The sequence below is a fragment of the Takifugu rubripes genome, chromosome 16 (genome assembly GCF_901000725.2).
Source record: "Takifugu rubripes chromosome 16, fTakRub1.2, whole genome shotgun sequence".
In the NCBI taxonomy this organism is placed as follows: domain Eukaryota; kingdom Metazoa; phylum Chordata; class Actinopteri; order Tetraodontiformes; family Tetraodontidae; genus Takifugu; species Takifugu rubripes.
The window spans coordinates 12,973,021-12,985,907 of record NC_042300.1 but is presented as its reverse complement, the minus strand read 5'-3'; the positions used below and the strand labels follow the sequence as shown (position 1 = coordinate 12,985,907).

Genomic DNA, 12,887 nt, shown 5'->3' with positions numbered 1-12,887 from the left:
GTAGCTCATAAAGGTCTGATCTCAGGATCCAGGGGGAAATAAGCCGGATGGAATGAATTGGATTCGCACGGAAAGTTTTCAGCCTTTATTGTGAAACTGTGACGTCTGTGAACCATTAAAAGAAATCACACTCTATCGTCACGCGCTGTTTCTGAGAGATCCGGCAGCATATTGAGAATCGCATCGTTAGCTTCAGATTTATGCGTAAAAAAGGTCAAAGTTGTGTCTAAAGTTGAGCCAACCGTGGCGTCCTATGCTAACGGGAAGCTAATGCTACAGAAGCAGCCGGAGCGGATTTTAGAGCGCCACTCTGTCGTCGAACTCGCAGAGGTAGTTCATGGCCCGGTCGCAGTAGTGGTCCCACCAGTCCCCGTCGTCCGACGCCATGGCCACGCAGTTCTCCCGCCGGCCTCCGTCCGGTTGGCCGGACAGGAAGTGCTTGCGCCACTGGAAGTAGGACACCTGCGTGCCGTCGTCGTACAGGTACGCGCCCTCGGTCTGGAGGTCGTTGATGCCCAGCCAGACGGGCCAGTTCCCCGGTGGAAGAAGGACTTGACGTAGTCCGCCAGGGCCTCCTGCTCCTTGCGGCCGCGCGGCATCGCCAGGCGGCCGCCGCGCTCCGAGCACTTCCTGGACGCTCCAGCGTAGTGCTCGTAGCTGTTGTACACCAGGTAACATTTGTAGCCTATCCTCCGTCCCTTCATGCAACCTGAAGAGGGGAGAGACTCTCCAAACACTCAAACCTCAACCAGCAGCCAGAACCAGGGGAACTCACCTTCCAGCCGTCCCGTCTCCTTCCGGTTGTCCCTGCTGTGCTGGAACGCCTCGCGGACGCTGTCCTCCAGCTCCAGGACTTTAGCTGCCGTGTTGGGACGCAGGGAATGAGACGTCAGCCGCCCGCAGGTGACCTTCCGTGGTTTTATTGAATGGTGTTTTATGTGGGAGTGTGTGGAGCCTCTGCCCGTTGTCTAGAACTGGGGCTTTCCTCCTTTGTCAGGTCCCTACTATATTACACGGAAGAATGTTCAACTGGCGTTTATTCATCCAACATATTTTTGGTGCACAGGGAGGCTTTTTCCTTTTCCTCATATTGGATGTTTCCGTCTCCCAGCAGCAGGAAACCGCTCAGACATCTGGGCAAGCGAGCGGTGCCGCGCTGTCGCCACTGGGACGGCGGAGCGTCCACTGCTGCTAAGGTTGCTGAGTCGTGCACCGACGCCTGGGGCCAAAAGGACCCGGCCCCCGGGACAATATGATCAAACCGTTGACACTTTTGGTGACAGGACGCGTCGAGTCGATGTTGCTGAATTATGAAGGCAGGAGAGGAAAAGCTGGGAATAATGGAAGAACAGGAGGCGGCGAGGGGCGTACCGTCCATCGTGGTCAGGCGCTCTATCACCTGGCTGAGCTTGACGTCCACAGTGTAGTGTCCCACCATCAGCTGTGGATTTCCTGGTCCATCCCGGCCAGTCTGGACACTGACAGAGGCAAGATGAGGGAAAAGCTGGATGAAGGTGCAGATGTGCAGCGATCCGCTCCTCGCCTCTCTCTACTTCCATGCAAACTTTGGACCGAACGCCGCACTCACAGACATAGTTGTATGAGTTTTCAAAGTCCGACACTGGGCTGGCCGGTTCCGGCTCTGCATTCGGATCTGGATGGGGATCGGGGACGTCCCCTCTGGCTTTCCTAAGCTCTGGCAGGGAGGTCTGAGGGCAGGAAAGGGGAATTTGGACAGAAATGTTGTTTTCTCGCAGTTTTTACACACAGACGAGAGGATTTGTCAGAGTTTCGGGATTTCTGACACCATCGCTGACTCTTTCCTGGCTCCGTCCATAAATGCCTGAACCAGAATCCTGGACACACAACACAAAGCTTCTAAGAAAGGTTCTCCTGACCTGTATCGGTGTGGCGCTGGCTGCTCCGCACAGACCCACAGAACACAAACACAGAAGCGTGAGGGCGGCTGGGTCCATGTTCTGGTTCTCCTGCTCCCACTGCAGCCGAAGACTGAGTCCCTGCGTCCTGTTTCCTCCCCCGGAGCTGTGAGGCGGTGACGGGCGCATCGCCAGGAACATGACCGGCTGCTGCAGACACGCACACACACACACACACACACATACACACACACGCACACACACACGCACATACACACACGCACGCACATACACACACACATACACACACACACGCACACACACACACACACACACGCACGCACATACACACACACACATACACAAACACACACACTCTCACACCCACACACACCCACACACCCACCCCACACACACACACACACACCCACCCACCCACACCCACTGACACACACACCCCACACCACACCCACCCACCCAACCACACACACCCCCCCCCCACCCACACACACCCACACACCACCACACACACACCCACACACACACACCCACACACACACACACCCACACACACACACCCACACGCACACACCCACACCACACCCACCCCCACCACACACACACACCACACGCACACACCCACACGCACACACCCACACGCACACACCCACCCACACACCCCACCCACACACCCCACCACACCCACACACACACACCCACACACACCACACACACACACCCACCCACACACACACACCACACCCACACAACACACCCACACACCACACACCACACACCCACCCCACCCACACACACACCCACCCACCCCCACACACACCACACACACACACACACAACACACACACACACACACACACATAAATCTCAGGTATGCTGCGTCTCTTCTCTCCCAGCAAACAACAGGAAGCACTTTGTTGCCGCTCCCACCTCCGTTTCCACTCTTTGTCTCGGCGGGACAACTAACGGATCTCTGTCCCTCATGTGGAAGCAGCTCGGAACACCGACTCCCTGCTCGTCAGGATCCATTCTGCAGCCACATCAACTCCAGGGAGACGATCCTGTTCCAGGCTTCCTCAGAGATGATCCCGACTGGGATGGATGGGCTTCCCAACCCCCAGACCGCCCGACCGGGTCCATCAAATGTGCCATAATGTTGGTTTTTTCTTCCCATCACACACACGTGCTAAAGGCACGAGGGCGGCGGCAAAGCAAATGCCCAAAAAGCTCCTCAAAGGTGGTCTGGCTCAGTCGTCATGGTGACGGGGAAGCGTTCCATTAGTGAAGCCAACACATTTCATTTGTCCCCTGGTGACGAAGCCCAGCAAAGACTTCCTGCTTCCTGTTTTTATCCAGAACTGAATAAACAAGCTGAATTATCCCGAACCGAGATAAACTTTAATTTTTAACCTCTAAATCTGCCTTAAAATGTTGGTGTGTGTGGTGTGTGCGTGTGGTGTGTGTGGGTGTGTGTGTGTGTGTGTGTGTGTGTGTGTGTTAGTTAAAATGCCACAAGAATGCAGCCGTTTCCACCCAGAGCTTGAGGTCACCATGGCAACGGCTGCCAGGACGAAGCATTGATCAAGTTTTAAACTCTCCCGTTCTGGAATAATCAGACTAAAACAGGATCGAGTGTGAAGGGCTGTTGGAGAAGATCAGAGATCTCCTGTGATCCAGTCTGGGAGGCCTCTGGTCCACACTGGGGGCCTGTTCCCGCTCTGACGTTGGTCCCGGATGTTGCTGAGCAGCAGCACAGAGCAGCCTTTGAGGGCTGGGCGGGTGCTGCTCCGCCTGACAGAGCGGCCTCAGTTTGGACCATGAAACGACGCAGCGCAGCCTCCCGCCTCCTAAATGACTGCGAGCAGCCGCAGTTTCCGGCTGCGTAGAGCCGGAACGGGGGGGCCTGGACCCAGTCGGTCCCGGACCCAGTCGGTCCCTTACATGCATATTTTAAAGCCACAATTCTCGGCTCCTCATGAACGTGTATGAAACGGAGCGGCACCAGTGCAGCGGAGGGATGATGGAATGAGTGTTTCTAATCTGGGAAAAAGGATTCCGGCGATGGCTGCAGCCCCCCCCCCCCCCGGGCAGCAGCAGGTCCCCTCAGGGCTAAAAAAGACCACAGCGATCATTCAGAGACAGCAACAACTTTATTTATTATTTTCAATCACAAAATACACAAGTGCAACATGTACGGCGAGGACAGCACCAGCAGATCAGCAGAATATTCCGTACGATCTCTCCGGTCACGTAAACGATCACCGCTGACCTAAGCACATCTCAGTCTGGCGACACCAACGCTTCGCTACCGGAACAATCAGAGGTCAAAGGTGACTGCGTGGAGAAGCCGACCTGTTCAGCTGAGCCAACAGAGCGTGTTCTGATCCGATCCGGCGAACGCGTCTGTCACCTTCCTGCCAGTCGGACACTATAAATAGCACTGAGGATTCATACCAATATATTAGCAAATATAAATAAACAGGGCCACAAAGCAAGTGAATATATATATATTTATCTGGCGTGTAAAGGATGAGGGGTCCTCGCGTGACATCACCGTGGGCCCGACGCGCTCGCCACGCACAACCGCTCACGACGTGAAACGACATCGGCTGCTGCCGGGAGAGTGAAGGTCGTGTGGGGGGGGCACAGACAACAAGCCCCCGCACATCAATACGAGGAGAAAAGCTGGTCGGTTGGAGAGACGGTGAGGTGTAGATGTCTGTGGTCATGGCAACGCCGTCCTTGTGATGGTGGGGGGGCGCCAGCTCCTGAGCGTAGGGCATCCGGGCCGGGGGGTTACCAGTTGTCCAAAAAGTCAAATCCCGTCTTCAGGATGTTGCTGCTGGTGTTGAACTGAGGAGTGGGAGGGGGGGGGGCATTTAAAGGACGTTTGTTTTAGGGTTAGTGTTGCCTGTGGAGGCAAATACGACCATCGTGGAGCAGCTCACCTGGGAAAAGGAGGGGGGACGGTAACCCCTCCTCATTCTTCTCCTTCTCCAGGTAGGTGGGGGTGCTGGGAGGCTTGGCCAAGACGTTGGAGGAGAACATCTCATCCAGGGTGTTGCTGATGATGGCAGGGTGCTCTGAGAGCGCTCCCAGCCCCCGCTGGCGCGGGCTCGCTGGCCGGCGGCGCCGCGCTCGGCGTGATGGAGATGGATGCCGGAGTGGCGCTGACGGCGCTGGCTGGGGGGGGCTGAGGAGCGGGGGGCTTGGGTGCTCTTGCTTGGTGGATTTGGCAGGAGCGGGAGGGTCTGCCGGCTCGGACTCCTGAGAGAAGCAGGAAACAGAAAGATCAGTGAGCAAAGCGCTGAAAGTTGCTTTTCCAACCTTCCCTTCGTACTTGGCGCAGATATGAGGGGAGGGGCTTCTCCCCTTTCTCCAGGGACTTGATCTGGCTCGGGGTCAGCGACTGGAAATCAGGCTGCTCTCTCTCCAACTTGGACCTCTCGGCGCTGATCTTCCAGAAGGACGACTCCTCCTCCGGCTTGCGCGCCTCGCTGACAGACACCTTCCGTCACATCGATCAGGGTTGAGAATCTTAAACCAAATTAAAGCAACGAGAAGCAGCGCAGACGTGCACACGTGTCGCACCTTCGGCGTCGGTGTGACTCTTGCGGGTTTTGGGTCGGCCTGCAGGGTCGGAACTCCCTGATCCGCAGAACCCGACAGGCTGAATTCCAGCTGGCTCTGAAAGATGGAAGGACAGAATGTGGAGCTACTCCAGGAAGCCCTGATTCATAAATATGAATATTTCACCTTTGTTTCCCACGAAAAGGGGGCGGAATGCTCATCTTGCCAGGTAATGTCCTAAAGAAAAAGAGACCAGGAACGCAGCATGAGAGCTTCTATTGGTCGCACAAAACATTTAACACAATGGCAACATTTAGAACGCAGAGGAACGGTGACATCGTAAGAGTGGAATGTTCGCCTGTGGCGGATGATCCCAGTCCTTTCAGAAATTAGTATAATATTGCTAATCTGTAATACAATTGCTAATATATAATATTGGGGGCTTTCTTGAGTCTGAAATGTTTTAAAGTATCTTCTTCAATGTTGCACACAAATATTGAATCCTGAAAGTCAAAACGTGCCATTCTGACCAGCTTCACAGACACTACGTGATACAGCCACATAAGCCTTATTCCAGAAACTGGAGCATGTTTCTGCTCGGTTCTGGACTAAACCTGACCTGACAGTTATAGAACATCGCTGTTCTGCAGGGGTCCGTTTATTCTCAAAGGTTCCTTTGATTTATGATGTCTTATTGGGCTTTAAGCAAAAAGAGCGACAAGAGAAAAAATGGAGCATTTTCCCACCGGCCAACTCGATATTATGTCGAGGTATATTAATAATAATAATAATAATAGTAATAGTTCTGAGACATCTGCGTAAGAAACGAGTGAAATGCAGATCAGAGGAATAAATAAACAGGAGAAAAAATCTACTTTTACAAATAAGAGAGGCCATTTAGACCCCATCATCCCACATGCCGTCAGAATTTCGTGTTCTTTCCGCATTTAGAGTAAAATCCGTTGAGACCGCAGCAACATTCCAGGTCACATTCCAGTGACGTTCGCTGGGAATGCTACGCGGCTAGTTAGCATCTCTAGCACCGCCGACCAAATCTCCCAAATATCCATCAACTAGCCACTCGATTGGTTTTTTAGTACCTTTCGCCGAAATGGACGATTTTTGTCCCGTTTCGATCTTGAGTTTGGGGTAACAGTCCACATCTTCCCGGTCGATTCTGTGCATCGCGTATCGGGCTCGGATGTGAGGATCCACGATCCCGCTGTCGATGGCGTTTTCCTGCTCCTGCGGCGTCATCTTCTCCCAGGTCGGCCCGTGTCTGGCTTTGATTCGCTCGCGCTCCTGCATTATTTTCCTCGCCATCGAGTTTATGGAGGAGAAGTATTCGAATTTGATTTTCTCCATCCTTTGAGCACTCAGCCCAGCCATGGTTGCGGCGGCCATCTTTGGCTGCTTCCAGCTGTTGTTGTTATTGTGCGGCGGTGTCGGAAGTGGGCGGTGCCTCCTGTCCATCTGCGCCGGTGCTGCCCCCTGGCGGCGCGGAGACCGAGATGCAACCGACCAGAAACAGACAGTAGAGCAACGTGTTGGAGCGACATCTGCGTCGGTGCTGCCCCCTGGCGGCGCGGAGACCGAGATGCAACCGACCCAGAAACAGACCAGTAGAGCAACGTGTGGGAGCGACATCTGCGCCGGTGACTGCCCCCCTGGCGGCGCGGAGACCGAGATGCAACCGACCAGAAACAGACAGTAGAGCAACGTGTTGGAGCGACATCTGCGTCGGTGCCTGCCCCCTGGCGGCGCGGAGACCGAGATTGCAACCGACAGAAACAGACAGTAGAGCAACGTGTTGGAGCGACGTCGGAGTTTAACAGCGACGATCAAAGCAACGAGAAGGTCTAAACACGGACTTTATCCTGACGTTTTTACTATTGTGAAGGTTAATAAAACACTACAGCGATCATCATCTCCTAGAGGTGAATGTAACGCAGAAAAACACGACGCAGACTTTATTTATATGGTAATAACAACAACAACAATAATAATAATCGTTAAATGCAAATTGGATATAAATAAATACTACATATCAGATACTTTGACGTTAAAAAGATGCCACGATAAATTCCAGCAAAATAAAAATGTGGTGCATTTAACCCTATTCAATAAATGATGATGTGGCAAAAGGATGTGGATGGGAATAAAATGATGTATTAAAATATTCACATTTATTCACATCTCGTGTTTACTCAGAATTTCTTGAACTATTTGAATAGTTTTGTTTTTATCAATCATGTTCAGAAATATGAGGGGAACTAATTAATGGGTGAAATGTCTCATTAAAAACCCAACTTTTGACCTCTAGCTACTGGGATAAAAAACGAAATCTCTATTACAATTATTGTTATTACAATTACAAGTGTAGTTCAAAAATGAAGTTACCTTTAATCCCAAATGTGTATTTAGTTTGTGACAGTGACAACACAAGCAGCCACATTTGAAGGCTTTATTTAGAACAACTGTAATGCAACAATAAATGCAAAAACTGGAACAACAGGAATAAGCAGCAATGTAAAATGAACAGTTTCGTGAAACGAACGCAAAATCCGTTGAGAAAATTGAAATCAAATTTTTCGGGCCCTTCAGGGTCTCAGGCCACAGCGTCCGTTTTAAACGTCACTTCAATCACAGGTTCATTCTGATATAAATATTAAACAAAGAAGAAAAAAACCCACAGAAAATACATATGAATCACTTTTCTTTTTTCAGTTTTTGTAGATTTTCTGTACTTCTTTAATTTCTGTGATTTACAAGGATTGTAAAAAAAACACTGTTTTATTTATATATCGGAGAGTAAAAATGAATAAACAGGTAAAACGGTGAGAGCAACGACAGCGTTGGGGGAACCGCTAGGCCTTGCTCTCACTGTTGAAGTGTGGGTGAATGGCAAGAGACAAAGCCGGAAGACTTTTGGACCTTTTCTTTAAGCGGAAATGCAACAAGTAAAAGAGTTCTGCTACATTCAGTAAAAGCGAAGCACAAGAGACTGCGAGCATGAAGAGGATGAAGATGGTCTTCTCGGTGGGACGGGACATAAAACACTCCACGGTGAAGGGGCAGGGGGCCCGGGAGCAGACCACCTTAGGGTCCATAATGAACCCGTACAGGTAATACTGCCCCACGATGAAGGCGATCTCCAGGATGATTCGGAAAAATATGGAGGTTATGTAGGTGCCCAGAAGGTTGCCCTTCAGCTCCACGTGGCCTTCTCATCAGAGTACTTGGGGGTACTTGGCAAGGTTGCTCTGACTGTGAGTCTTCATGTATTCTCTCATCTTATTCTCTTTGTGGATGACGTGCAGGACGTGTCCCAGGTAGACCAGCGTGGGTGTGGTGACGAAGATGATCTGGAGGACCCAGAATCGAATGTGCGAGATCGGGAAGGCGTGATCGTAGCAGACGTTCTTACAGCCGGGCTGCTTGGTGTTACAGATCATATTGGACTGCTCATCGCCCCAAACCTGCAGGATCCACAGAAGTCAAACAACCTCTATTGAACCAAGAGGAAAGAGCTGAGGAACATCAGCAGGAAAAGGCTGTCAGCCTCAGAAGCTGTCAGCCAGATTTGCATGAACAACGGTGGCCACTAGAGGGCGCGTTTTCTCCAAGACACAGCCCCACGCCCCAAAATAAGTATAAATGCATAAGTATGACTTAAACAATATATGCATGCGGACACTGACCTTATCAGCTCCAGCTCCAATAATCATGATCCTGAAGATGAAGACCACGCTGAGCCAGACCTTCCCGATGACAGAGGAATGAGACTGGACCTTGTCCAGCAGAGAGGACAGAAAGCTCCACTCACCCATGGTGCAGGATCTGAGCAACAAACGCCAGCCTCATTCACCCGAGCTCATGTGGTCACAACATATTATATCACCCCGATGCATCAAATCAGCCCCAACGTTTACAGTCGGACCCCTAAATAGGAGTCATTTCAAACATTCCTGGTGGTGACCCAGTAACTGGAGCTCCCTAACCCTAACCCTAACCCTAACCCTAACCCTAACCCAAACCCTAACCCTAACCCTAACCCTAACCCTAACCCTAACCCTAACCCTAACCCTAACCCTAACCCTAACCCTCACACGAATCTTCAGCCACAACAACGACAATGTCAGACAGAATCAAGAACTTCACAAAAGTTACGTCACGTTAAAAGAAAAACCGGTTCTTTTGTTCCATTTTGGTTCCATGGTTCCACTATATTCATCATTTTACAACACGGGTATTTTTCAGATGATCCCAAACCCCAATAAAGCCTCTCTTACCCGACACGAAAGGGCCCCTGGGCGGAAACACAGAGCGGCTCGCGGGCGCAGGAGCACTGTGCCGGTCCCACCACGGCACCTTGAACTTTAGCTGGGATGGCGTTGCGCAAGAGCTGGACGGGTCACGTTGCCGGGACATCTGAAAATGATAAAAGGTCGGTGTTGACAGATTTTGGCAGAGCGCTGGCAGGATTGTGCAGGTTAATGATTGTCAGGGCCGTAAAGCTGAAGGTTTCCTGAGACTCCTGTAATTGATCACTATTATCACAGGGTAGGTAATTAATGGTAGTTAATCAGAGCGGATCATTCCTATTTCATAGAGGATCATTTCATCTTGATCATTATAAAACTCTCCAGTACAGAACATTTGATCAGGACTCAAAGGGCACCAACATCTGTATTTATGATATGGATCCGATACGTAGATCAGAACTCTTTCTGTGTGTTTATGTGTGTGTGTGTACAGCTACATGATGAGTAGCAAAATACTGATTCTACTAGCAAAGCGAGGACAGGATAGTGAAGTGGGGACATTCTGGCTGGTCCCCACAACTTCAAGGGACCGTTTGAGGGAGAAGACGTGGCTCAAAGGTTGAGGAAGGGTTTGGGTTTAGGTTGTGGTTGGGGGTGAGCTGGGATGTTAGAGTTAGGGGGCGAGCCGGGTCATGTCTCTATAGAGGTAGAAATACAAGGATGTGTGTGGGTGTGTGTGTGTGTGTGCGTGTGTGTGTGTGAGAGAGAGAGAAAATATTAGATTTAGATGAGAAAATCTGGTTTCATACATTCTTTTGCTGAGGGAATCTGAATTTCTTCTTGCTTTCTGGGCCTCGCAGAGATTTATGATTAAATTTGAACATTCTTACATTCTCATCCATTAAAAATGACTGAATTTAAAAGCTAATATGTAACGCTATTGCCGCCACCTCCCTGATACTCAGATAAAGCCATTTTGGCTTTAATGATTAATCAAGGTGACTCCCTGTTCTCTTTTCTCCATATATTGATCTTTCCCAAGTTTGTGTATTGCGTCTGTCTGTGATTGACATTTTCTGGAGGAATCAGATATGAAATTCATTTCAAACTTTGGGATTCAACTCTCCCAGCTCATTATTGACGCTCCTGCGGCGGATATTTGATGTGCGTCACCTCGATATCATCACCACAGACGAGACGAGTCCATTTTCCATCCAAATGTTCATTTATTTAGAAACTATAAAACTTCTGCCTTGGCAGTAAAAACAACCTCTTCAGTAGAATCATCATCATCATCATCATCATCATCATCATCATCATCATCATCATCATCATCATCATGAGGGATCAACATGGCAATAAGTTAAAGGACACGTTCACAACTGGGCCCTGGTGAGATCCCCGTACAGATTAGCATGTTAGCAGAACATAAACACACTTTGGATTTGTTCGATGGGCTGAGAATGAAGCCGACGTCCCCAACGTGGCTCCACAGACACTCGCGGGGTCAGAAGCACATATATGACACTTGAATGCTGGCGTGGGTCTGACGAAGGGTTAATGGCGCAGCAGCTGCGTCTCCTCCTTGGCGCCATCCAGGTTCCCGCCGATGCTCTGACCGCGTTCTTTCTCCAGGTTTATCTTGTTCTGCATGAGCGCATCGTCCACCGTCGGCCATTTGGGAGCGGGCAGGGTGGCGGGATGTTCCGCCGACGTGAGCTTCTGTGCGCGGGACCTGGAGGCACATTTGAGCCTGGTGCACAGGAGGTAGAGCACCTCGACCACGTTGAGGAGCAGGGAGACGCAGCCCACCACCAACATGAAGATGATGAAGATGGTCTTCTCGGTGGGACGGGACATGTAGCACTCCACGGTGAAGGGGCAGGGCTCCCTGGAACAAGGGAACATTGGCACCATGATGAAGCCGTACAGGTAGTACTGGCCCACGATGAAGGCCGCCTCGATGAGGATCTTGAACACGAGCTGGGTCAGGTAGCTCCCCAGCAGGTTTCCTTTGATCTTCACCTTCCCTTTTTCGTCAGTGTACTTGGGCACCTTGAGCAAGGGGGGGCAGCCGGGGCTCAGCAGCTTCTCCCTCAGCTTGTTCTCCTTGTGGATGATGTGCATGGCGTGGCCCAGGTACACCAGCGTCGGCGTGGACACGAAGATGATCTGGAGGACCCAGAAGCGAATGTGCGAAATTGGGAAGGTCCAGTCGTAGCAGACGTTCTCGCAACCGGGTTGCTGAGTGTTGCAGATGAAACCCGACTGCTCGTCGCCCCAAACGCTCTCGGCGCCGGCGCCCAAAACCATGATCCTGAACAGGAAGAGGACGCTCATCCAGATCTTTCCGATGACCGTGGAGTGGGACTGGACTTTGTCCAGCAAGGACGATAAGAATCCCCAGTCTCCCATCTTGGTGTCTGATATCAGGCAATATTCTGTGCTGGGAAACACAAGAAGAAATTTGTTTCTCAGTGATCATTCTGGGATGTTCAGCTTAAAGGGGTCCGTGGACGGACGTCCATCTATGTCCTCCATGTCCTCCCACACATGGTTTCACACAGCTTTTCCATTAAAATGATTAAAACACACAGACACAGCTGAGACGTTCACGAACCCTCCGGTCGATACGCTGCCGTGTTAAAAATGGCTAATTTGTCCCTCTTTTACGACGTGGTTAAGGCAGCGTGCCTCTGCCCCATGAACCCTTCACCTATGGTCAATAATTCCTACAAAATCAACATGAGCATAGCTTAAATCCAGACTCTAAAGCCTCACGCCAATGAGACGTGAATATTTTTCCAAAAATATGATTGAAAGCATAAAAATAATAACTTCTACGAATTTAAACATCTCAGAACTTCTAAGAATCTACTAAAAAAGACTTAATTGAGTCTCAGATAAAGAAAGGAGGGAAAATTGTTTCTCTAAAAAGCCCCAAATCTTAATATAAAGATTGTAAAGTTTCTTTCCAAGCAGCATCTAAGTTAGCATCTAATAAGACAGTGAATAAGAGCGAAGAGCCCGGAGGAGCCAGAGATGCTTCCTACCTGCTGACCTGCTCAGGAAGGACTCGCAGCCGCTCGCTGAATCCCTAATGTCGAGGTGGACCTTGGATACGAGTGGCTGGAGGTCAGGGATTGCACAACTGGCG

At 50.5% G+C, this 12,887-nt stretch overlaps 4 protein-coding genes and 1 long non-coding RNA gene across 5 annotated transcripts; all 5 read right to left on the bottom strand.

The window, feature by feature from the left end:
• Positions 1-259: 259 nt before the first annotated feature.
• LOC115253098 (C-type lectin domain family 11 member A-like) lies at positions 260-1,441 on the bottom strand. The gene is given in 4 exon segments (XM_029850064.1): positions 260-548; positions 551-709; positions 776-859; positions 1,372-1,441. Coding segments are annotated over 4 exon segments (561 nt in total). The 5' UTR covers positions 1,439-1,441; the 3' UTR covers positions 260-297.
• A 2,585-nt stretch (positions 1,442-4,026) lies between these two features.
• On the bottom strand, positions 4,027-4,956 carry LOC115253062 (uncharacterized). The gene is made up of 2 exons (XR_003891389.1): positions 4,844-4,956; positions 4,027-4,748 (listed from the first exon to the last, which is right to left on the bottom strand). It is a non-coding gene; the product is annotated as an uncharacterized lncRNA (long non-coding RNA).
• Positions 4,957-4,964: 8 nt separating this feature from the next.
• Positions 4,965-6,854, bottom strand: LOC115253083 (uncharacterized protein C1orf198 homolog; the record flags this gene model as incomplete). The annotated part of the gene is made up of 6 exons (XM_029850023.1): positions 6,566-6,854; positions 5,996-6,009; positions 5,652-5,702; positions 5,487-5,582; positions 5,236-5,403; positions 4,965-5,162 (listed from the first exon to the last, which is right to left on the bottom strand). Coding segments are annotated over exons 1-6 (816 nt in total), but the record flags the coding sequence as incomplete, so codon positions are not given.
• A 1,061-nt stretch (positions 6,855-7,915) lies between these two features.
• LOC115253034 (gap junction Cx32.2 protein-like) lies at positions 7,916-9,891 on the bottom strand. Its single transcript, XM_029849835.1, has 3 exons — positions 9,758-9,891; positions 9,167-9,305; positions 7,916-8,944 (listed from the first exon to the last, which is right to left on the bottom strand). Exons 2-3 carry the CDS (start codon positions 9,293-9,295, stop codon positions 8,696-8,698), a joined length of 378 nt encoding a protein of 125 aa, XP_029705695.1. The 5' UTR covers positions 9,296-9,305; positions 9,758-9,891; the 3' UTR covers positions 7,916-8,695.
• Positions 9,892-10,936: 1,045 nt separating this feature from the next.
• LOC115253033 (gap junction Cx32.2 protein-like) lies at positions 10,937-12,883 on the bottom strand. The gene is made up of 2 exons (XM_029849834.1): positions 12,784-12,883; positions 10,937-12,176 (listed from the first exon to the last, which is right to left on the bottom strand). The coding sequence occupies exon 2, from the start codon at positions 12,143-12,145 to the stop codon at positions 11,288-11,290; it is 858 nt and encodes a 285-aa protein (XP_029705694.1). The 5' UTR covers positions 12,146-12,176; positions 12,784-12,883; the 3' UTR covers positions 10,937-11,287.
• Between the last annotated feature and the right edge of the window lie 4 nt (positions 12,884-12,887).

Bases quoted from the DNA above. Each gene is read 5' to 3' on its own strand.
- LOC115253034 (XM_029849835.1), bottom strand. From the start codon at position 9,295: ATGGGTGAGTGGAGCTTTCTGTCCTCTCTGCTGGACAAGGTCCAGTCT. The intron at 8,945-9,166 runs GTCAGTGTCCGC...TGGATCCTGCAG, and splicing joins TTGGAGCTGGAGCTGATAAG to GTTTGGGGCGATGAGCAGTC.
- LOC115253033 (XM_029849834.1), bottom strand. From the start codon at position 12,145: ATGGGAGACTGGGGATTCTTATCGTCCTTGCTGGACAAAGTCCAGTCC.